The sequence below is a fragment of the Triticum aestivum genome, chromosome 4B, assembly GCF_018294505.1.
Source record: "Triticum aestivum cultivar Chinese Spring chromosome 4B, IWGSC CS RefSeq v2.1, whole genome shotgun sequence".
In the NCBI taxonomy this organism is placed as follows: domain Eukaryota; kingdom Viridiplantae; phylum Streptophyta; class Magnoliopsida; order Poales; family Poaceae; genus Triticum; species Triticum aestivum.
Window position 1 is genome coordinate 31465609 of NC_057804.1, and position 21351 is coordinate 31486959.

Consider the following 21351-nt stretch of genomic DNA (forward strand, 5'->3'; position numbering starts at 1 on the left):
CCTCCCCTGTATGCTGCAGCTTGTGACCTCGGTACTCTGGCAGTGGCATGCGTACCATCTATTGCCCAAATGCAATCGTGAAATGGCAATACAAGATTGTGTTAGTGCTCACCTTGAACAATCCAAGCATATCAAGCAATGAACTATATACTATAGTGCTCACCTTGAAGTATGGATATCATCTTGGGCTAGTGCGAGTCTTGGTAGGAGTTCGGCCAGTTGGTTACTTGATCGTGCACTCCTTCGCGCTCCTGTTCAGCATCGAGCGAGAACGTGTTCGTCACCTTCATGCTTGACACCACTAAGAATCCCTCGTCGCAGCCCTCGACGGCGGCAACGCCTGCTTCGACCGGCATCTAATGTCGAAATTGTCGGTGCTCAACTCCGCCTCGCTCACCTACCGTGGCGACATCATAGTACCCATACATGTCATAGCACGCACATCTACTGCATATGATCGATGGCCACAACTGAAGTGTGGCACACACCGATGTGATATCGTTTCAGTTTGAGCAGCTGGAACCTGCCATGGCTGGTCAATTGGTCACCACATACCCCATGGGCGCCATGCTGCCGGAGAAAGTGAAGGCCATGGAGATCTCCCCGTCGCCATTGAGGATCCCCATGTAGATGACCGGTGTCGGCATAGAGGAGCCGAAGAGCGAGAAACCTCCAAAATGACCATTTTACCGGAGCCGGTATCTACCGGCAAAGCATCCACCGTCAGTCTGCTCTATGATTCGTGTAATAAGAGGTCCCCACCAATTGTATAGTAGTGTATTTGATCAGATCCTTCTGTATATTGGCATTAAACCATCACTATCAGCTCGCCCACCATTGCTTGTGCACAGGTGCATGCATATTTAAGACAAATTCTCTCTCCCATCTCTCCTAAAGAACGCACACAGTTTAATTTTTCTTTGATATTTTAGACATTCATATCTTTTAAACCATAATTTTGTTTTTGAATTCTTTTATATATTTGAACTCCTGGCACCAAGACCTTTAGAACAAGATCAATCTTGAATACATTCAAACTTGTTTAAATTTCAACGTTTTAATTAAGTGAAATTAGTTTTCTAAAATATGTGAAATAATATTTGTGATTTTAGTGGAACCAATTTTTAAAAATAAGTAAAAAAATCATGCATATGAAGCATATTTCAGTGTGAAATATGTGAACCTTGTTATTTCAAAAATTGTAAACTTATTTCAAATTACTTTTAAAAAATAGTCAAATCTAATTTTGAAACAAGCGAATTTTTTGTTTAAATTTTTCACTTTTTGAAATAAGTGAGACCCATTTTCCAAAATAAGTGAAACAAATATTTTTAAAATAGTGAAATCTTTTTTCATGCAGATGACACATATTTCAGTGTGATATATGTGAAACTTGTTATTTAGAATTTTGAAACTAGTTATTTCAAACATGTGGAACTAATTTTTTTCAAAACTTTTATTACAAATGAGTGAAATCTATTTTATGAAGTGAGTTGAATTATTTTTAAAATAATTGAAATTGATTTTTGAAATAATTGAAATCAATTATTCAAAACAAGTGAAATATATGAAACGTGTTTTTTTGGATATGTGAACTGGATTGTTTAATATGTGAAACTTATTATTCTAGTATATGGAACTGTTTATATTTCAAATATGCAACATATTGCAATGTGGTTGTCAACAACCATATTTCAGTGTGTGAAAATATATGAAACGGGTGTTTCAAATATGTGAAATAGATTGTTCCAATGTTTGAAATTGATTATGTTCGTGAAGCTGCTTACTCCTGATTGTGAAACTGATATTTAGGAAATATAATTGCAAGTGAAATATGAAACTACAAAATTTAAATATGCATGCATTATTTTTAAAGCGGCAAAATCTGTAATATGAACTGAGTGAATTAGTTTTTGAAATGAATGGAATCATGTTTTAAAAATGGATGAAATATGTTTTTTAAATGTGTGAAATCTGTCTTTTCAAATGTGTGAATTCAATTTTTTTTAAATAGTGAATTGTTATTTTGAATCGACTAAAAAATATGAGTGAAATATGCTTCTCAATTTGAGTGAAATATGTATTTAAAAATCAGCAAAATTAAAGCTAGTTCAAATGTATCCATAGTTTGTTCTGAAGCTCTTCTCGCTATGAATTCAAATATATAAAAAAATTCAAAATACGAGTTCTCATTAAAAAAGATATCTATGATCCAAAATTTCACAATGAAATTAAATGGAAGTATTTTGATGGATAGAGAGAGAATATTTAACTTGCATGCAACTGGTCTTGTCGTACATTTCTTCTCTCCCCTGACAAAAGCTGACAAGCGCATGCAAAGGTCCACATGTATTCCTGGAGTAAATAGCATAAAACTACTACTTTACAGGCTATGATTTCAAAAAACTACCAGTTTTAAATTTTTCGCTGATAACTACCAACTCGGGGGGTCGGTTGTTTCAAAAAACTCCAAATGACCATTGCTTAAAAATTAAACCTCTTTATGACAGGTCAGGCCCGCACCTAAACATTCCGTTTATTTGACCGTGTGTGTTGACCGTTAATTGACATGTAGGGCCCACGTGTCAGTGTCTGAAAAAGCAATCGGACCCTGAAAATTTTCTGAAATAGCAATCGGGTCCCTGGAAGTTTTCAAAAAAAGCAATCAAGTCCCTAGATCCATGGAGGCACACCCGCCATGGCAGGAGCTCGATCTCGAGCCCTCTGCCTGGAACTGCGATGCCACCTCCTCCGGCCGACGCCGTGCACCACCTGCAGCCGGCGAGCCACGCCCGCCGTGGCCGGATCCACGCCGCCGCACCACCTGCAGCCGGCGAGCCACGCCGTGGCCGGATCCACGCCGCCCCTTGCCTGTGGTGGCCGCCGCCACGCCGGCCCTCGCCCGTGGCCGCCGCCATGCGGCCCCTCACCTGCGCCGACCACCACGCCGCCCCTCGCCTGTGTGCGCCGACCACCACGCCCTGTCTCGCCTGCGCCGGCGGCCACACTCTGCCTCGCCCGTGCTGGCCGCTGCCCTGCCAGCAGCGCGCACCTCCCGCCGCCAAGGATGAGGCCCGCCTCTGGAATGCCTCCTCGTCGCCAACTCCACCACCATGAGCTCCGGCGAGGACCTCCCACGACCATGGGGAGGCTGGGAGGGGAGGGAGGAAGAAGAAAGAGAAGAGGGAAAGAGAAGAGGAAGATGAAACTGACATGTGGGCCCAGATGTCAGTTAACGGTCAACACACGGTCAAATAGACGGAATGTTTAGGTGCGGGCCCGGCCTGTCATAAATAGGTTTAACTTTTAACCAACGGGCATTTGGGGTTTTTTGAAACAGCCAACCCCCGAGTTGGTAGTTATCAGCGAAAAATTAAAAACCGGTAGTTTTTTGAAACCATAGCCTGTAAAATAGTAGTTTTATGCTATTTACTCTGTATTCCTGAATACTCTATTCATGTCTCTTATACATCAAAAAGGGGCACCAATCTCCAAAACGGCAGCAATGATGGATGTTGCACAGGTAGGTACCGGTAGCAAGGTCAAGTTAGTGATTACAGATCGCCGTGTAGATAACGGCTGCCAGCGCGGCGGAACCGAAGAGCAAGAAAGCTCGACCGAGGTGCAACACAATATCGTCGAGGTAGGGATCAGAGATTGCCGTGCAGATGGTCGTGCCGGAGCGGCGAGGCGAAGAGCGAGAAACCTCCACCAAGGTATTGTACGACATCGAGTGTAGCGTCATGATTGGGAGAGGCGGCTCATCTCCTGGTTTCTATGGGCGCTGGATACATTCATCGGTGCATGCATGAGTTTGTACTATAGGAAACGGTGCTTGGTCGAATAGCGGTGTGGGAAGCATGCCACCGAAAAGGCCGTACAAAAGTTCTAGACCCGCGAGTTGCGACCGAGGAGCGACATAGGAAGAACCCAGCGTGAGCACGGCGACATACGAAAAGCTAGGGAGACTAAAACGTAGTACAAAGATTTGAATTGAAGTGTTTTTCCCACTTACAGTGGCATTCGAGGGTAATTCATGCCAACTTTAGGGGCAATTACATGATGAAACGGCAGAAACAATCCTCTCTTTGTTACTATTAAAAAAAATAAGTTGGTAATAGATATAGATTTCCAGCATGAATTAACGTCGACGTATATATAGCACATAATAATCTTTAAAATTAATTGGCATATATCTCCTACTTAATTAAGAAATTAACCCTCTCTATAAGATCGCTTCATCGCAGCCATGGTCATCGCTGGTTCGTCTCACGTAACCCGCCCCATTGCAGGCAGAGAGTTGACTCCATCGACTAAGCAAGAAGTAAAGAGTAAACCAAAATGAGAGGGATTCATGCCATGGCCCGGTTGTTCCCGGGATGGCTCACGGTCACCGCACTAGTACTATACTGCTTCTTCCCTTTCTTTTCTTCAGCTTCTACATGCATGGAATACGTAGTAAACTTGCTACGCGAAATGTATTACACCTTACATACCGATCATGACTCTAGGAGATAAAAATGAGCAAGAGATGACACTCTAGCTTTGTTGGGATCCAGTGTTTGGAAGTGCAAGTTTGTGTGTTGACAGATCCCGTCGAACTGGTCTTCCTGATGCCACTCATTCCCAAGTGGTGAAGTGTAGTATTGCATCATTATACTACTAGACTATTTTTTTTTAAAGAAATGGGTCGCCCCCCGCCCCAACTTTTATTAAGCCAAGGCCACGACAAAGACAAACTGTTAAACAGCTCTCGGTGACAACCAAAAGTAGCTGTCACAGAACAAACATCATGGTTTTTAAACTATCTCCCTGTTACATCTCTCCATAGGAGTATCACTCTTACATAGGAACTAGACGACGACAAGTCACACATGACAGCTAGACCCAAGCAATTCTAAGCAGTTCCCCTCTTCGACGCTCCAAAAGCCTTAAGCACCGGAGAATTAGAGCACCCTGGGCCTCTGAAGACAGTATTTTCCATTGCCCGATTGTCGGCGCCACCTGACCCAACACACAGCGTATATCTCGCCATCTTTTCCCCTGGAACACAAAACCATTGCGCAAACGCCATAAGCACCACAAGGTAGCAGATGTAACAATATTTATAGCTTCACATTGTTTTTTCTCTTCCAGAAGGAAGTCAATGATATAAAAGAAACAGGAGGGATAATGTCAAGTGTTTCGGCAACCACAGCCCATACGTTAGACGCAACAATGCAATCAAACAAAAGGTGTTGGATGGATTCCGGTTCAGTACAGAAAACACAAGTTTTATTCTCTACATGTCTCCTTTTGGCCAAATTGTCTCTAGTTAGACTTTTATTATTGTACATCAGCCATAAGAAGACATGGATATTTGGAGGGACTTTGATTTTCCAAATATAATCTCTAATCTCAGAAGGTATCCCACCAAAGTTAATCAGTTTATAGAACGATTTAACAGAGTATTGCCCATTTGACTCTAGGTCCCAGATGAGACTGTCTGGGTGACCTGAAAGGGTAGTTTGTTTCACCAGGTCAACCAACAAACCCCATTTGTGCATCGTAGCCCCATCCACACATCTTCTGAAGGTAAGACATAGGTTCACCCCATCCCCAACCTGGGACAAAGTAGCATCCTGCTGATGACAAATATCAAATAAATCCCAAAAAGCAGTTTTCAAGGAGCATCCCCCAGCCCAATTATCATGCCAAAAGGCAATGTTATCCCCATTCCCAGGACTCCATTTCCAAAAGATTTTGGCAGCAACAAAAGCCCAGGAAATGCTTTTCCAAAAAGGAGGCCCCGAGGCAGGTTTAGCATGGAAAATATTAGGTTTATTGGTAGCATACTTAAAGCAGAGAAGTTTTTTCCAGTCCCCTCCTCTCCCATCATAAAATCTTTTTCCCCATGAGGCCAGGAGAGCCATATTAAATTCCTTTAAGTTGGGGACACCCAAGCCACCAAATTCCTTTCTTCTGGCCACAAGGCCCCAGTTAGCTAGGTGGTACTTGTGGATCTCACCCACATTGCCCTAAAAAAATGAGACATTTGGGAAGTGATCATGTCAATAGCCCACTTTGGGAATTTCATCATAGCCATGAGATAAGAGGGAATACTGGCAATACAAGTAGTCAATAGAATCAGTTTGCCTCTATAAGACAACAGTTTGCCCAGCCAACCAGCAATGTTTTTAATAATCCTATCAATGATAGGTTGCAGGTCTTCCCTTCTCAGTTTTTAAAATGAAGGGGCACACCCAGATATTTGAAGGGAAAGTCCCCAAATTGGCAACAAAAAATTTGAGCAAACTCTCTAGATTTTTAAGCCAGAAAGCTTCTCAAAACAAGTCAGAATCCATTTCAAATTTTTTGCATACTCCACAGACTCCTGGATAAACAGAATGGTATCATCAGCATATTGTAAACTAACTACTCCACCAGGGATAGCATGTGGGAGAAGCCCACCAATCAAACCGTTATTAACAGCTTTCCCTAACATTTTTGAAAAGACATCGGCCACCAGGTTAAAGAGCAATGGAGAGTGAGGGTCACCTTGCTTCAACCCTTTCCCACCAACAAAGTGTGGCCCATTAGTGTCATTAATCCTAACCTGAAACGTCCCATGCTTCAAGGTGCTAAGCACCCAACTGACCCACTTAACCCCAAAGCCTCTAGAAAGAAGCAGTTCTTCCAAGAACTCCCAGCTGACCCTATCATAGGCTTTCTCATAATCCAGTTTAAGTATCAGCCCACTAGAATTAGATCTATGAACCTCATGAATCACTTCATGTGCCATAACCACGCTTTCTAATATGAATCTCCCTTTAATAAAAGCAGTCTGATTATGGGAAATGAGTTTATCATAGATTGGGGAAGCCCTAGTATTCATGGCCTTAGAGAATATCTTCATAGCACAATTGCTAAGACTAATAGGTATGAAATTCTTCATCTCTCTGGCCAGGGGAATCTTAGGAATGAGAGTGATGATGGCATAGTTAAGCTTATAAATGTCCAACACCCCATTCTCAAAATCTCTGACCATCCACATAAAGTCACCCTTAATAAGGTCCCAGAAGTTTTGATAAAAGAGAAAAGATAAGCCATCAGGGCCAGGGGCCCCACTGGCATACGAGCTCATGATTGCCTCTTTGATCTCATCCTCAGAAAAGGATCTCTCCAGATCTCTCCGAACTTCCTCACTAATCATTTCTACCTCAGGCCAAAAACCATTCCCCAAATGCAAATCAGGCTTAGGTTCATAAGCAAACAAGTTTTTGTAGAAATCAGTAGCCACTTCCAACATGTCTGTAGTGGATGTCACCGGTCCAGAAGGACCCATCAACTCAGACAGATGGTTCTTCCTATGTCTATGGTTAGCTAAGGCTTGGAAATAAGCATTATTTCGATCTCCTTCAAGAATTTTCCTGTCTCTAGACTTCTGCCAGAAGGCAATCTCCTCTTTTTTCCAAATCTCCTCTAGTTCTACCTTCACAGCCTTCATTCTATCATGATCAGCAGCAGACAACTGTTGTGATTCAGATAGCACAACCAGCAGGTCAAACTCCATCAGGAGGGATTTTTTCTTTCTTTTCATCGCGGCCTCAACATTAATGGCCCGTCCTTTTATTTTGTTTATAAGAAGTCTGGTTTTAGACAACCAGTTATCTACCGAAGACGTGGAAGAAGAGACAGACGACCAAACATCATGGACCATCTGGTGAAAGCCATCTTGAGATAGCCACCATTTCTCAAATCTGAACATCTTAGGACTCACAGGTCGTCGCCCTCCAGTATCTAACAACAGGGGGTATGGTCACTCCCCACCCTAGGGAGGGCAGTTAGTGAGGTCATTGGGAAATGGGCATCCCAATCCACAGAGGTAAAAACTCTATCAAGCACAGCAAAGACAGGATTATCCTGATTATTAGACCAAGTAAACCCCCTATTGGAGATAGAAATCTCCAAAAGCCCCCATCTGTTAATCCAGTCATTAAACATGAAAGCGGTGTGATGATTAACTGGCCCACTACTTTTCTCACTCTCATTCCTAACTAAGTTAAAGTCACCACAAACCAGAATAGGATAAGATGCAGACTCAGCAATATTATGCAGTTCAGCCACATCCATCTTGAATTCAGGATAAGCAGAGCCATAAACTATCACCAGGTGCCAAACAAAACCATCCTCTTTGTTTTTAACAGTGGCTGTAACTGAAAATTCATGGTTAACAAAGCCAATAGTTTCAAACAAGCTTGTTCTAAGACCCAAAAGGATCCCACCAGCAGTATTAACAACAGGTAAGTAATGCCAATCAAAATTACCACTTCTATCTATAGCTTTGAGGAAACCCTCACAAATGACCTCTTTCTTAGTTTCTTGAAACCCAATAAAATCAGGGTTAGCTCTAGCAATGGTATCACAAAGGCACTGAACTTTACCAGGTTTACCAAGCCCTCTAATATTCCAAAGTAGACCTATCATATTAAGCAACTTTGAAAGGGTGAGACAAGCCACAAGGCCTAGCTTTGGTTTGGATATTTGGAGTCCTCCTCAAGGCATCAACAGTACCAACTGGCCTGAGTGAGTAATCATCCAAAGGTGTCCCAACCAAATCATCATGATTTAATTCTAAATTATCTGGAAGGACAATTTCAGGGTTGTTATTGGCAAAAGCCAAACATCTCTCTTTCTCCCCATCAACCAACATGTCAATGGTTTCATTTTTATTAGCATCATTCCCCCCAATGCAAATATCAATTTTACTCATCTGTTCAAATAAAATGTCACGATCAGTATTAGTGAATGATTTACCTTTAAAAGTCTTTGGAATTTCCAAATTTTGCTTCCTCTAGTAAGCAGCAGCCTTCTCCATGATGTTCAAGTTGCCATGTCCCCTAGTAGCAGGTTTCTGAATCAATACAGGCCCCCACTTGCTCTTCTCAGTTTTTGGGTCCTGAGCCTGATCAAGGGTTTCCATCAAAGATCTTTTCAGAGAAATGTTTTGAATGACCTGTACAGCTTCAGGAGGAAGGGTTTCAAGCACCTCATCCTTAACATCCTCTTCCTCAGACTCAGAAAAGTCAATAGATTTAAGGATACTCTCACAATACTCCATGTTTTCAAGCTTCCTCCCAGAACTGTTGGTTCCTTCAACAATCTTCACCAAAGACTTAGCTGGGGTAGAATCCAGCAAAACAGAAGGACATAAATCCTTAAGGTCAGTTCTTCCCTCAGCCATCAGATGTTCTTCTTTACCAGCATCAACACATTCCAGGATAAATTTTTCATGATCAGAATCAGAGCAAAACAGGGCAGTCTGCACCCCTTTCTGTTTATTCTTACCCTGACTAGTAAAATTTGCCTTATCTAGCTCATCAATTGCCTCCTCACTATTATGTAAATCTTCCAGACCCTCCTTCTGAACATTTCCACCCTCATCCTCCTGTCTCTCAGCAGACCCATCCCCTTCAAACTCTTCATCATCCTCAACATCAATAACAGAGTCAACCCCACCCACTTGTTCAAAGCCCTCCACAGTAAAACCCAGTAGAAACAGCTTTTTTTTCATCTCAATGAACCTTTCAAATGGAATTTTTGTGGGGTACCTACAAGAAATTTTAATCCTAACATTCTCAAAAAAGGTCCTGAACATGTCATTCCAGTCTACATCAGTCAGTACCCCAAACAGGGAAGCAATCTGAGCGAAAACCTTCCATGTGCACCATTTAGGGGGAATTCCTTCAATCAGAACCCAGGCCTCAACAAGCTCCCCAAAAGGTTCGCATGCCCCTTTCCACTCAGTAAGTGTAACAGAGACATCTTGAGGCAAAGAAAATCTAGGTAGTTCGATGAGATCTTCCACTTTCTTCCATGGTGGAAACCTTACCAGGAAAGTCTTACTGGACAGCCCCCCTGATCTGCCAAGGCCATTGTCTGGTTTTACAAAAGGTAGCGGTCAAAAGATTTAGCAGCAACTCCTTCTCCACATCACCTTTGAGAATATTAACCACCGCACAGTTTTGAAAGTTCAGCCAGTTGGATTCATTAGCAACTGGGACATCCACATGGTAGAAACCAAGGCCACTTGCTCCACTACCAAAAAAGGCAGCAGCTGGTTGTACCCTAGTCCAGGAAGCACAGTTATTCACATTGTGGGTTTGGTGACATATGAAGCATGTTTTTGGCTTAACACAATTCCCAACATAATGTCCTGGGCCACCGCAGTTGAAACAGATCATGTCCTTGTATCTAGGATCTAACACTTGCTCCATCTCTACCTCATTAGATTGAGAAGACTGCACCTGGGATGAAGCAGCCGTAGAGGCTGTGGATCTGGTAGGTTTTGCTGCTGGCATCAGTTCCTTCGAGGCGGTGGCAGGTGGCTGCCTCCTCTCCCCTTGCGGGTTGGCTCTCTGGGCAACAACCTTCGAGGGGTCGCCCGCCCCAGATCCCGCACCAGCAGCCCTCCGGTCAGCCATCGCAATCCCTTGCTTCACAACAGCGGCAAACGAAAGAGATCCAGGGCCCAAACCCTCCCTTGAAACCTTGATAGTTCTTGGGATCGGATCGAAAGCACGACGCGGCGCAGGATGACAATCAGCGGCCGTGAACGATTGGGTGGATATCAAATCCTTCCGGATCCAGCAAGTGAACCCAGAAGGGGAGGTATGAACACGAGAGGAATTTTGTGGAGGAGGTAGGCGGCGGCGGGGAGGGGATGGGATGAGCCAAAGCTGGCCGAAGTGCTCTTCTATAGTTTCTAGGTCACCTTGCCCACGCGAACGTGTCTCCTGAGAATACGTTTTCCTACCAGGATCACGAATTTTGAAACTGAGACCTATCGCAATCTGAGTACGAACAGAGGACAACTTTTCATCCACCACCCCCGTGTTGTGAAGCAGGTTATCACCTGAATTCAAATTTTCCATAGATTTACCGGCCGTAGAAACGACAACATCATTGGTAAAAGTAGACAGCGCACCAGGGGAACCCCTAATCCTATCCAGGTTTGGTTGAGTCACATGCCTAGAGGCCATAGAAATGGCAGCACCATCAAGCTGTTCGCAACGCACGACAGGGGAAATCCCATCCTCATTCGAATCAACTAAACTAGCCAATATACAATTTGGTACCATCCTGGACTGGCTCCTCCGCGAACGCAGAGCAAATAGCCGTGATCGAAATGAACGAGGAAGGCAGAATGCATGCATACCTTCCTCACCAGGCCAGGGAGGGGATCGATGGCGCGGTGCTGGGACAGGCGAGGCGTCGGATCCATTACTGGCGACGGCGGGGTAGCTCCACCCCCGGGGGGAGGAACTCCGGCGGAATACTGGCAATCCCCTCCACCGACGGCGGCATGATGTTGAGGCGAGAAGGATTCGCCGTCTTGAAGAACGCCCACTTCGTCGCCTGTGCAGGATCTGGCGACTCGGCTTCCTGAATCGCCCAGAAGATGAGCTCCACATCTAAGCAACCTTCGTCGCCGATGAAGCGCACGCGCTCGGCGAAGGTCGCATGACGAAGGATGTCGAGGTGAATGTCCCCCCACACCTCCCGATTGGAGAACCGCTCCCGCACCACACTTCGCATCTCCCGTCGAGCCTCCGGTGAGTTGTGGTCAATCTCGGGGAGGGGAGCCGCCCCCGGAGATGGGAGCGCTCGTGGCTCCGCCACCCGAGTGGACGGCATAAGCCGTCGGATCCGCAGCCCACGTCGGCGCGCCCCCGCCATGAGCGCTGGTAGGTGGAAGCTGGGGGTGGGGAGAGCTCGAATTGATGCGAGGTAGGTGGGGAGGGCGAGTAGATTGGGAATTTATTTTGGTTTCGCTCTCATCGCTCGAGGAAGGGGAAGGGGGAGGGTGGGAGCCTCTCATCTATTCTTAGTAGTACATTTTTTGATCTACACGATGAGATCTAGCTATCAAGTGAGAAATGACTTCAAATATTACATGTGTGCTGGTACTAGACTATATAATTTGTGTTGCGGGAAGGATCATGGAAACAAAACAATGAAACAAATTGTGACATGAATTTATGAGAGAAGTAGCCTGGGTGAAGGACCAAAAAGTAGACGGAGGTGCACTTCCTTAAGTATGCATAGCTAGAGCATTGAGGTGAATGAGAGAATGATGGTGTTGGTAGAAAGTGGAAACTAGATTTTCTTTTAGAGATGAGAAACTGAAGTCTATGAAAAAACATGAGTGGTAGGCGTGAGAATTAAATAACCAAGTACACGTGTCATTGGCAATGGATTCCTTCACGAGTAAAATCTAAAACATACTTGTACCATGTTCACTATTTAGTTTTGAGATACGAGCCCGACCAAGGCCCACCATGGATTTTTTTTGTAGCTTCATCAGCTCAATGCAAAAACACAACATTGTACATTGGATGCATCTTGACGTGGGCTCGCTTACGTGCCAAAAAGTAGAGATATTGTCTAATTATCAATTGTCTAAAACTTTCTTATGTCCTGGTCAAATTTAAGTCTTTGGATCAATGTTGCGTTCAAAAGAAAGTCTACGAATCAGCATACAACCATCCATATCTACGATCACTCAAAAATAACATACAAACCAAAACTCGCACCAATATTTATTATTATAATTATTAAAAGTGCATGACCTGCTAGCTGACCAGAAGAAATATAGGAATACCAGAAAATACCGTGAAAACATATATCCATCAGTTAAGTGAGTCTTAATAACAAGTCACAACTGATGACAAAGATTCATTTGATCCCTTTGTCATGTAGCCCTCTGAACAACTTTCTTGCTTAATGACCTATCAATTTAAAGAAAATAAACGCTCAACCCAAAACTTGCGTGCCTCATCCAGTTGCGTTGCCCCATGAATCTATTGTCGTTGGTTATTAATCACTTTCTTATTTTTATTTTGACCCTCTAAGATTAGATGTTCATAGCAGAACCATATTACTCCCACTACATGCAGATCGTCCATCTCATTAAGTCATTATTGACACACATACCTCGCATGTGCATGTTGCATAGTCATCAAAAGTCGATATGAAAACAACACAAGCCACGGGAAACATGAGTAATCCACACATTATACATCACATAATCTTCACACACATTCACATTTCGTGCAGTCTACCACATGACGTTGTCAACCACATGTGCCAAAGCTATGACCTACTTTGTGTTATGATATCTGCCTTTTCACTAATAATGTTGCCCACCAAGAATAAGATGAGTTGCCTTTGAATGCCCGAAGGGCAATTGGATTATGACCAATTATACCACTTGCCCTTCGGGCATTCAATTGATCATAATCCAATTGCCCTTAGAGTACTTGAAATAAAAAAAGTGGATGTAATGTGACACTTGCTCATTCAGTTTTGCACTTTCACAACTTTCACAACTGAACTGGATGTACTTGAAATAAAAGAGAGAGTCAGCAAAAAAGTTAGTTGTAAAGTAGCTTAGAGTACTTCAAATAAAAGAAGTGGATGTAATGTGACACTTGCGCATTCAGTTTTGCACTTTCACAACTTCATCATGTAGTACAAGACATAACATCCATATAGGTTGATAACTTTGGGTTATTGGTGTCAGTGGAGATATGCAATAGTTAAGTTTGTATCAGATTATGACGACAAGAATTTTTGTTGAGGAAGTTAAGATATAATGGTTGTGGAGCCGCCTTAGTTTGGCACAAAGAGAATGGCATGGTGGTGTGTTTTATGACATAATGCTGATCTGCATATTGATCCATGTTGCCCATGATTGCAACCTTTAAGCAATATGATATGAATATACACCCAATTTTAAAAATTATATTAAAAACTAGGAATTAGCCTCATACGGCCGATCTCGGAAAGGTGGTTATATAATAGTATGTACTACTATAAAATAATCTTACCTTAGATCGGTGCCCAACTTTGTGTAACTCCCAAAATTTGATTAGAAGGTGAGTATATGTTCAAGAGCGTGAATTTTGGTTCACGCTAGTGGCAAAACGTACAAATTTTATTGACGAGGAACGCACATGTTGATCTTTGCTTAACTAATTGCTTATGACATAGAAGTAATTTCTATATTAGGAAAGAAGTAGTTAGTTTCTTTTTATTTCTTTCTTTGTGAACCTACGAGTGCATATACTTGTGTGGATGATAAAAGGGAATTCAACCCAAATACGGTTTAGAGACAAGACACACTCAAGCACAACAACCATATACATGTACAACTCTGCATTACCCTCTGTGGCGAGTTCTCTCTTTGCTAGCTAATGGGCGAAAGAAGCAACTCAATCCACAATACAAGGAAAATGGAAAATAAAGGCAACATGCAGTGAAGAAAATCACGAATTCTTCTACAATTTTCCCAACGCCACTGATTCCAAGTAAATGTGCCCATTGCACATAGTGTGCAATGGCTTTTCATTCTATTCAAATTTTCCCCCGTACGATTCTAGAGCTCGAATGAATATTTGGGCAAGCGAATATCTTGTAGCATGCCAATGTGCAGTTTAGATAGAAAAGTTGGAAGGGAACTCATGGGAGGTATATGGTTTTATATGAGGACTATCATGAGTAGGCAGATAGTGTATAAATTAAGTTCATGTGCTCACCACAAACTTAAAAGAAGCAACATGGGTTGGTCCCCAAGTGGACAAGTTCACAAAGTAGCTGGAAATGAATTTGCTTTTCTTAAGATGTCCATCTACAACGATACATGAAACCGGATGTTAAATTGATAGATTGGTTGTGTTAGTGTGGTAGAGAAGTTCCTCACTCATGTATTGTTGATGTTAGAACACATTCTCATATATTGCGATGGACACAAGGTGAAAACCTAAAAAGAGGGTAGGACGATAGTACAAAACAGAAAAGGATACTACTTGGTAGAAAAAGTAAATCATAGTTGCGACTAACCATGGCATTCAGATATTTTATATCAAACTAGCAAACACCGGTTATCAACTCGTGCTTTTGCACATGCTATAGCAATACATGATCCTGCTAAATTTCAATACCAATATACTTAGTACTGTTCAACTCTTTTGATCAAATCCATTTAGGACACATTTGATTCAAACTGTATCATTGCAAGAACAATACTGGTGGCGACTTTGTGAGTGCATACCCTCTTTAGTTCCACGTCTGGATACCATTAGGCACTAATCTAAATACATGAAAAGACTAATCTCGACCCATTCTTAAATAGTGTCATCACAGGGACAAACATACCATATATGCCTTTTAACCAAGTGCATTATCACTCCTAGTTATGCATATACGTGTCTAAGGTAAAGTTCTCGTATCAGACAGTTTTCATTGCAAAATAATCTTAGATTCGTCTAAGCTAAGTTTTGTTGAAAATTTGACCTCGCAGATCATATGCTCTAGCCTCCTAGCAATGGTGGTTCATATGCTCACGGCTTGCCTTTGCGGCAACCCAACAACCCTACGCAAGTGATATCTCAGCCGTGGCAGACACGGTTGGTGCCTTCGGTGGCAACAGCATACCCTACCACGGACACCGGCCCGGCCCTGGTAACTTGTGGGCTACCCGAGTCAAACCCAGGCCACCACCACAAGGACGGCGAAAAACCAAGCGGGGAAAAAAAGGGGAGGGCACAGAACACAACGCACGGCACCGTCACCGCTTGTCGCCGTCCAACCTCCTCCCCCATGAGGCCGGCCCCGAGGCGCCCCGCCTCCGCCTCCTCCTCCTCCTCGGCCCAGCAGCACTAGCAGCCGACGATCCGCCCCACGCCGGCCGCCGCCATGCTCTTCGCGCGCCGCGACATCGAGGCCGCGGGCGCCGGCGCCGGCGCCGGCCAGGACGGCTCGCCGGCCGCCAAGAAGGGCAAGCCGGAGTCCGCGGCCGCCGCCGCCGTGGCGCGCCCCACGCTGACGCGGACCGAGGCGCTCGCGGCCGCCGCCGTGCTCGCGCTCTTCGTCGCCGGGATCTTCTGCATCTTCCTCGCCGCGCCCCGCCGCGAGTTCGGCCAGATCCTCCGCCTCCCGCGCAGCCTCGCCGACGTGCGCCTCCTCAAGTAGGGCTTGCTCTTCCCCTCCCACGCTTGCCGGCCCCACTGTGTCTTCTGGATCGCGGATACTTTCGTGGCCGCGGAATGTAGTTTGAATCATACTACTACAAGCGAAGTGAGGCGTCGATTTGATCTAGGAGTAGTGAGTTTCGTTTTCGATTGGGATTTTTTTATTTGTCGCGGTAGGTAAGCTGTGCTCGTGCACACATTCTAATCACAACAGACTGAAGCCATGCTCTACTCGATGCAAGCACTGACACAATTAGGAAATAAACAGCAAGGTGTATGGATACTAGTTTCACAGTAGAACAGAGGGAATACTAGTTCATCCGAAGAGACGACAAGTGAATATTCTTTTCCTGGTTGCTGTCAAGTTCCGCGCAAAACAATATTCTGAACTTCACCGAATTGTTGGTTTGCTTGAATCCAGACATTAGAATATGCGCCGATGGATCTCCATTGTAACTTATCAGCATACTCTAGTGCATTCAGTTATGTTTCTAATTACTAGTGGCAGTGTTCTTCTACAAGCAAGCTGAATGCATATGATGGGTTTTCTTTACTCATCGCGTTATCAGGATCGAAGCATTAAGATACATTTGATGATTGTTTTTTACAGGCAGTACTAAATACATGATCAGTGCATTTTAGGATACTGACATTCCTTTCTGAAACTTGCAGGGACAACCTTGCTGTGTATGCAAGTGAGCATCAGGCAAATTTCGTGCTGGGGTATTGCTCCATATACATCTTCATGCAAACATTTATGATCCCCGGAACAATATTTATGTCTTTACTTGCTGGAGCACTTTTTGGGGTGATTAAAGGGGGCGTTTTGGTCGTCTTCACTGCCACAGCTGGGGCATCATCTTGCTATTTTCTCTCCAAGTTGATTGGCAGACCTTTGGTTTGCTGGTTGTGGCCTGAAAGACTGAGATATTTCCAGTCAGAGGTAATCTTCTGCTTTTAATAGCAAACTGCTTACTGTATCTCCACTGGCAATCTTTTTCTTGAGATCTTTCCCCCAACTGATGAGCGCTTTCCTGTTCTTTATTTCATATAACTAATACTTTTGATTCTCTTGCAGATTGCAAAGAGGAAAGACAAGCTGTTGAACTACATGCTTTTTCTGAGAATAACACCAACTTTGCCCAATACTTTCATAAATATGGCGTCACCTATTGTCGACATACCTTTCCATATTTTCTTTGCTGCAACACTAATTGGACTCATCCCAGCATCTTATATTACTGTAAAGGTAAATATCAACACATGCAGTGACCTTATGTTTTGTCTCAGTTTTGTCTGAAACAAATTAATTAACCTGAACCAGAATCCATGTTTTATGTTCAAAGATCACATGAAAATGGACTAGAAGCGCTTAACCGTCGATGTTTGATTATCATAACCTTTTCTGTGTTATAAACATTTTTCATTGTTATTTTGCTGAAATATAACATGTTTTGGGGTCTGGATGCTCTTGCATTTTTCTTCTGCTGAAGTTTTGGGTGAATAAGTCGAAAATGGGTACTTGGTTGTGGGTGCATCATATAGGCTGTCCAAAGTACACTGGTGTTATAGTACCTATTTTTAGAAAGGCACCGCATTTCAAAGTGCATTTCCACATAAAACAAGTGCTTTGATTGGTTCAATAATTTATCTTAAGTAATTTTGCATTGTTGGAAGTTTGCTGGCTTCGTAGCTTCAGTAGAAGCTGCATGAGGAACGGCATCAACAAGGTGGTTTTGCTCAGAATAAGAAACATCAAGATTATAAAATGCAAGGAATATGGCAGAATATTGTTAGACTGTCTATACAAGCTCTTACCTACTCCCTCTGTCCCACAATGTAAGATGTTTTTGCAAGCTATGTTAGGGAGCATCTTTGATTGTGGGACGAAGGGAGTAGTACATAATTCCTTGTGGGACGGAGGGAGTAGTACATATTAGTGCGAGTCAGAATCAATGCATGAAACTATTTTAAAACAGTATATTAATGACTAGTTAACTTAGTTTGTTAGTGCTAAAAGACTACCTTTGTTTCCCACCAGGAAACCACCTAAGCTTTACTAGCAGCAGCTTTAGGTAACCAAGTTAGAGCCTGGATGGTTAGTGACCATCTTTGATAGCCCTTTGCTTATACAAGGATCAGGCCTCAGGTTTGGCTCCCTTTGTGTCTCACCATGGCAGGATATTTTTTTCAGTGGTAGACGATACCAACCGATAGCAAGACGCAGGTGTTGACTTTGTCAATATTCAAACACCGCGAGTATCCAGTTTTTATCTTGTGTTGAAGTATTTGAAATTTTCATAACAAATGCTACTTCCAGTCATTATCCTTGTGCATTGATCTGGCTGTGCATCGGGGAACAAACTTGTTTGCTTTTGGAAGCATCTCTGAATGATAGCTTAATTTCCGGACAATGAGTTCATGCCTGCTAACTATTGTTTTTACCACTGTCCCGCAGGCTGGGAGAGCTCTAGGCGATCTAAGATCAGTTAGGGAATTGTACGACTTCAAGACATTAGTTGTTCTGTTCCTCATTGGATCTGTCGTCGTCGTCCCAACCATCCTGAAAAGGAAGAGAACATACGAGTGATGCCTCAGGCGAGACATCTACATATACAGTCCCCGATGCCCCAGCGTGTACTAGCCTCTCTTTTTTCGCCTTTTCTTTTTCCTTCCCTATATATGTATACCTATTTAATTTAGCTGTAAAGATGTAAGAAACGGAATGGCTCCCTTAAAAGTCGGTATTACGCAATAAAAAAGGCGCTATTGCTGTGTCTGCTTCCCTGTTGTTCTGAAGTTGCAGTTATCTTTGCTATCTGATTTCCAAGCGCGAGTATCCAAGGATTTTCTACTAGCAGCCTGGCCATGCTGTCATTACATTTTTGTTTGGCTAAATTTTGTTTAGATATGTGGTGTGGTTATTTTTTTTAGTGGAATGTACATGATGGCTATAATTCCCTCCTTTTTTTAGCTCTACAGAATGGTTATAATTGAGGGATATGGAGTTTCTAAACTGGAGCTCAAATGTACCCTTGTGAACAGTATAATCACGAAAAAAATGATGTTTTCAAAAATTCTGACTTTTTTGGCAACAAATGTTGTTGAATTTTCTACATACGTGTGAATTTGTTGAAGAAAACTATTCACGAAAAAACAAATTCGATGCTCCGAAAAGATTTTCTGAAAGCATTTTTTAGTGTTGATTTGTTATTTTTGCCCGGACCTCCAAGAATGTGATTTCATCATTAAAATTTGCATGCATGCAAAGGATATGCATTTTTTGTTAAAAAAATCAGAAATTTTAAATTTATTTAATTATTTTTTTGGCATTTTAGTGTTCATAGCAGAAGCAATTGAGCTTGGAATTTTTATTTTTTTTGAGATTTGATTTTAGAATCAACACTTTCACAATATATTTTTGGGCAAAACACTTCACAATTGAGCCGAGCCGAAACTCCGCGTGGCTTTTTAGGCCTTTGTAGTAGGCTCAGCGACACTTCGGCCTCGAAAGGCCCAAAATCAAGCCCAAGCCCAAGCCCAAAGCCCAATACCGGAGCAGCAGCCTCCAGCCACCTTATCGTCTCCGCCCTCGGGTTCTATCCTGGACAGAAGATTCCACACACGCACCTCCTCGTCGGGCGAGCGCAGCAGAAATGGCGACCCTCTCCATGGTCTCCGGCCCCGTCGCCACCTCGTCTCTCCCCCTCTCCACCCGCCGCCGCGCCTCCTCCGTCTCCCTCCCCGCCCCCAAGGTGAGCACCGCCGCCCTCTTCCTCCCATCCCCTTTCGTGCACGACCCCTTGGGGAGAAGGAGCACACGCCGCTTGCGTCGTCTGTCTCTGTGTCTGTAGTTCCACTGATATGCCCGGGATGCTGAAAGAATGGGGCGAGCTGGTGTCCGTTTCTGTTTCTCTGTGGGTGTTGAACTCCTTGTGAACCATGAATGCCCTAGCACATTTTGCCTGATAATGTAGTGATTTCTTTGCACATCGATGTGAATGTTACAGGGATGGGTTATTTGTTATTTTTCTTCGCCATATATGTCCCTTGATATGTCTGTACAGAGGAGATGTTCTTCCATATGTAGATGTGTGCAGGGTGATTGTTTTGTGGTTTTGGTTCTTCTGTTTATTGGGGATTTTATTACAGAAGGGAGGCATTGGTCACGGCGGCCTGCGGATCGAGTGCATCCGTATCGGTGGTGTTGAGATCCCAAACCACAAGAGGGTGGAGTACTCGCTGCAGTACATCCATGGCATCGGGCGGAACCGCTCCCGCCAGATCCTTTTGGACCTCAGCTTCGACAACAAGGTCACCAAGGACCTCTCCGAGGAGGAGGTCATCACGCTCCGTAAGGAGGTCACCAAGTACATGATTGAAGGAGACCTTGTAAGGCTCTGACCCCTTTGCTAACACTCCGTAAGGAGTATGATTTATTCCATTCCATGTTGTTACAATAACAACACCGTCATGATACATTCTATCAGAGGCTTAGCTAGGACCTATTCAGTGCTTCCCACATTTCTTTAAAACATGCATTTCACTGTTATAATGGTAACATCTCCAAAAGGTATAAAAGTAGCATCTCCAAAAGATATGAAAATACTGAACAGTGCCATGTTTAGAATTTATCCCATATTTTGATGATAACTATGCCATCAGGATATTCTATTGGAGGCTTATAATTAATTTGCTACTTGCTAGCAGATGTTTAGTTCTCTCCATGGTTCTTCAAAAATGAACTGAACATTGCCCCCCAATGCTTTACAGAAACGGTTCAACCGTGTGGCGATTGAGAGGATGAAGGAGATCCGGTGCTACAAGGGCATCCGGCACAAGCTCGGCCTCCCGGTCCGTGGCCAGAGGACAAAGAACAACTGCAGGACGCTCAAGGGGAAGAGGGCTTCCGTCGCCAAGAAGAAGTCGGCTTCGTCCTCCGACGAATAAGTGACACTGCCATGTGTATTTGCCTCCTGTTTGGTTTTTGTTTGCTACATCACGGCGCTACCACCATTCGGTACTCCGTTTCAAGTTTCCATTCCGTCGTAGATGAATTGTGGGGATATGGTCGGATGCTGCTGCAAAGTTTATAGTCATGACATCTCTTCTGTTATATATGCACTGATTCTAAATCATCATGGTTACATGTGTGTTTCGTCCCAAGCACAAATGTTTTTTGCACACGTATCTTCGCCGTTGCAAGATTATGTTGTGCGGTCATTTTGTTTGCAAGCTAGACAGAGGAGCTCCAGTGGCAGCTCGGTAATGCGACTGTCAGGCTTGATTGCCACACAAATCATGCAAAAATTAAATCCAAGGCACCGAAAACCTTTGA

At 43.5% G+C, this 21351-nt stretch overlaps 2 protein-coding genes across 3 annotated transcripts; both read left to right on the forward strand.

Annotated features, from left to right (window-relative positions):
* Positions 1-15555: 15555 nt before the first annotated feature.
* LOC123090811 (uncharacterized membrane protein At4g09580) lies at positions 15556-18792 on the forward strand. The gene is made up of 4 exons (XM_044512151.1): positions 15556-16010; positions 16686-16956; positions 17092-17262; positions 18472-18792. The coding sequence occupies exons 1-4, from the start codon at positions 15739-15741 to the stop codon at positions 18601-18603; spliced, it is 846 nt and encodes a 281-aa protein (XP_044368086.1). The 5' UTR covers positions 15556-15738; the 3' UTR covers positions 18604-18792.
* Positions 18793-19584: 792 nt separating this feature from the next.
* On the forward strand, positions 19585-21179 carry LOC123090813 (30S ribosomal protein S13, chloroplastic). Of its 2 annotated transcripts, none has more exons than XM_044512153.1 (3): positions 19585-19768; positions 20166-20405; positions 20787-21179. In XM_044512153.1, the coding sequence occupies exons 1-3, from the start codon at positions 19670-19672 to the stop codon at positions 20961-20963; spliced, it is 516 nt and encodes a 171-aa protein (XP_044368088.1). In that variant the 5' UTR covers positions 19585-19669; the 3' UTR covers positions 20964-21179. The 2 variants fall into 2 exon arrangements, with proteins under 2 accessions (XP_044368088.1, XP_044368089.1); XM_044512154.1 differs by having other exon boundaries at positions 19603-19768; positions 20169-20405.
* Positions 21180-21351: the final 172 nt, after the last annotated feature.

Excerpts from the sequence above, each read along its gene's own strand:
- LOC123090813 (XM_044512153.1), top strand. The coding sequence starts at position 19,670 with ATGGCGACCCTCTCCATGGTCTCCGGCCCCGTCGCCACCTCGTCTCTC. Across the intron at positions 19,769-20,165 it reads TCTCCCTCCCCGCCCCCAAG|AAGGGAGGCATTGGTCACGG; the intron begins GTGAGCACCGCC and ends ATTTTATTACAG. Across the intron at positions 20,406-20,786 it reads ACATGATTGAAGGAGACCTT|AAACGGTTCAACCGTGTGGC; the intron begins GTAAGGCTCTGA and ends AATGCTTTACAG.
- LOC123090811 (XM_044512151.1), top strand. The coding sequence starts at position 15,739 with ATGCTCTTCGCGCGCCGCGACATCGAGGCCGCGGGCGCCGGCGCCGGC. Across the intron at positions 16,957-17,091 it reads TGAGATATTTCCAGTCAGAG|ATTGCAAAGAGGAAAGACAA; the intron begins GTAATCTTCTGC and ends ATTCTCTTGCAG. Across the intron at positions 17,263-18,471 it reads CATCTTATATTACTGTAAAG|GCTGGGAGAGCTCTAGGCGA; the intron begins GTAAATATCAAC and ends ACTGTCCCGCAG.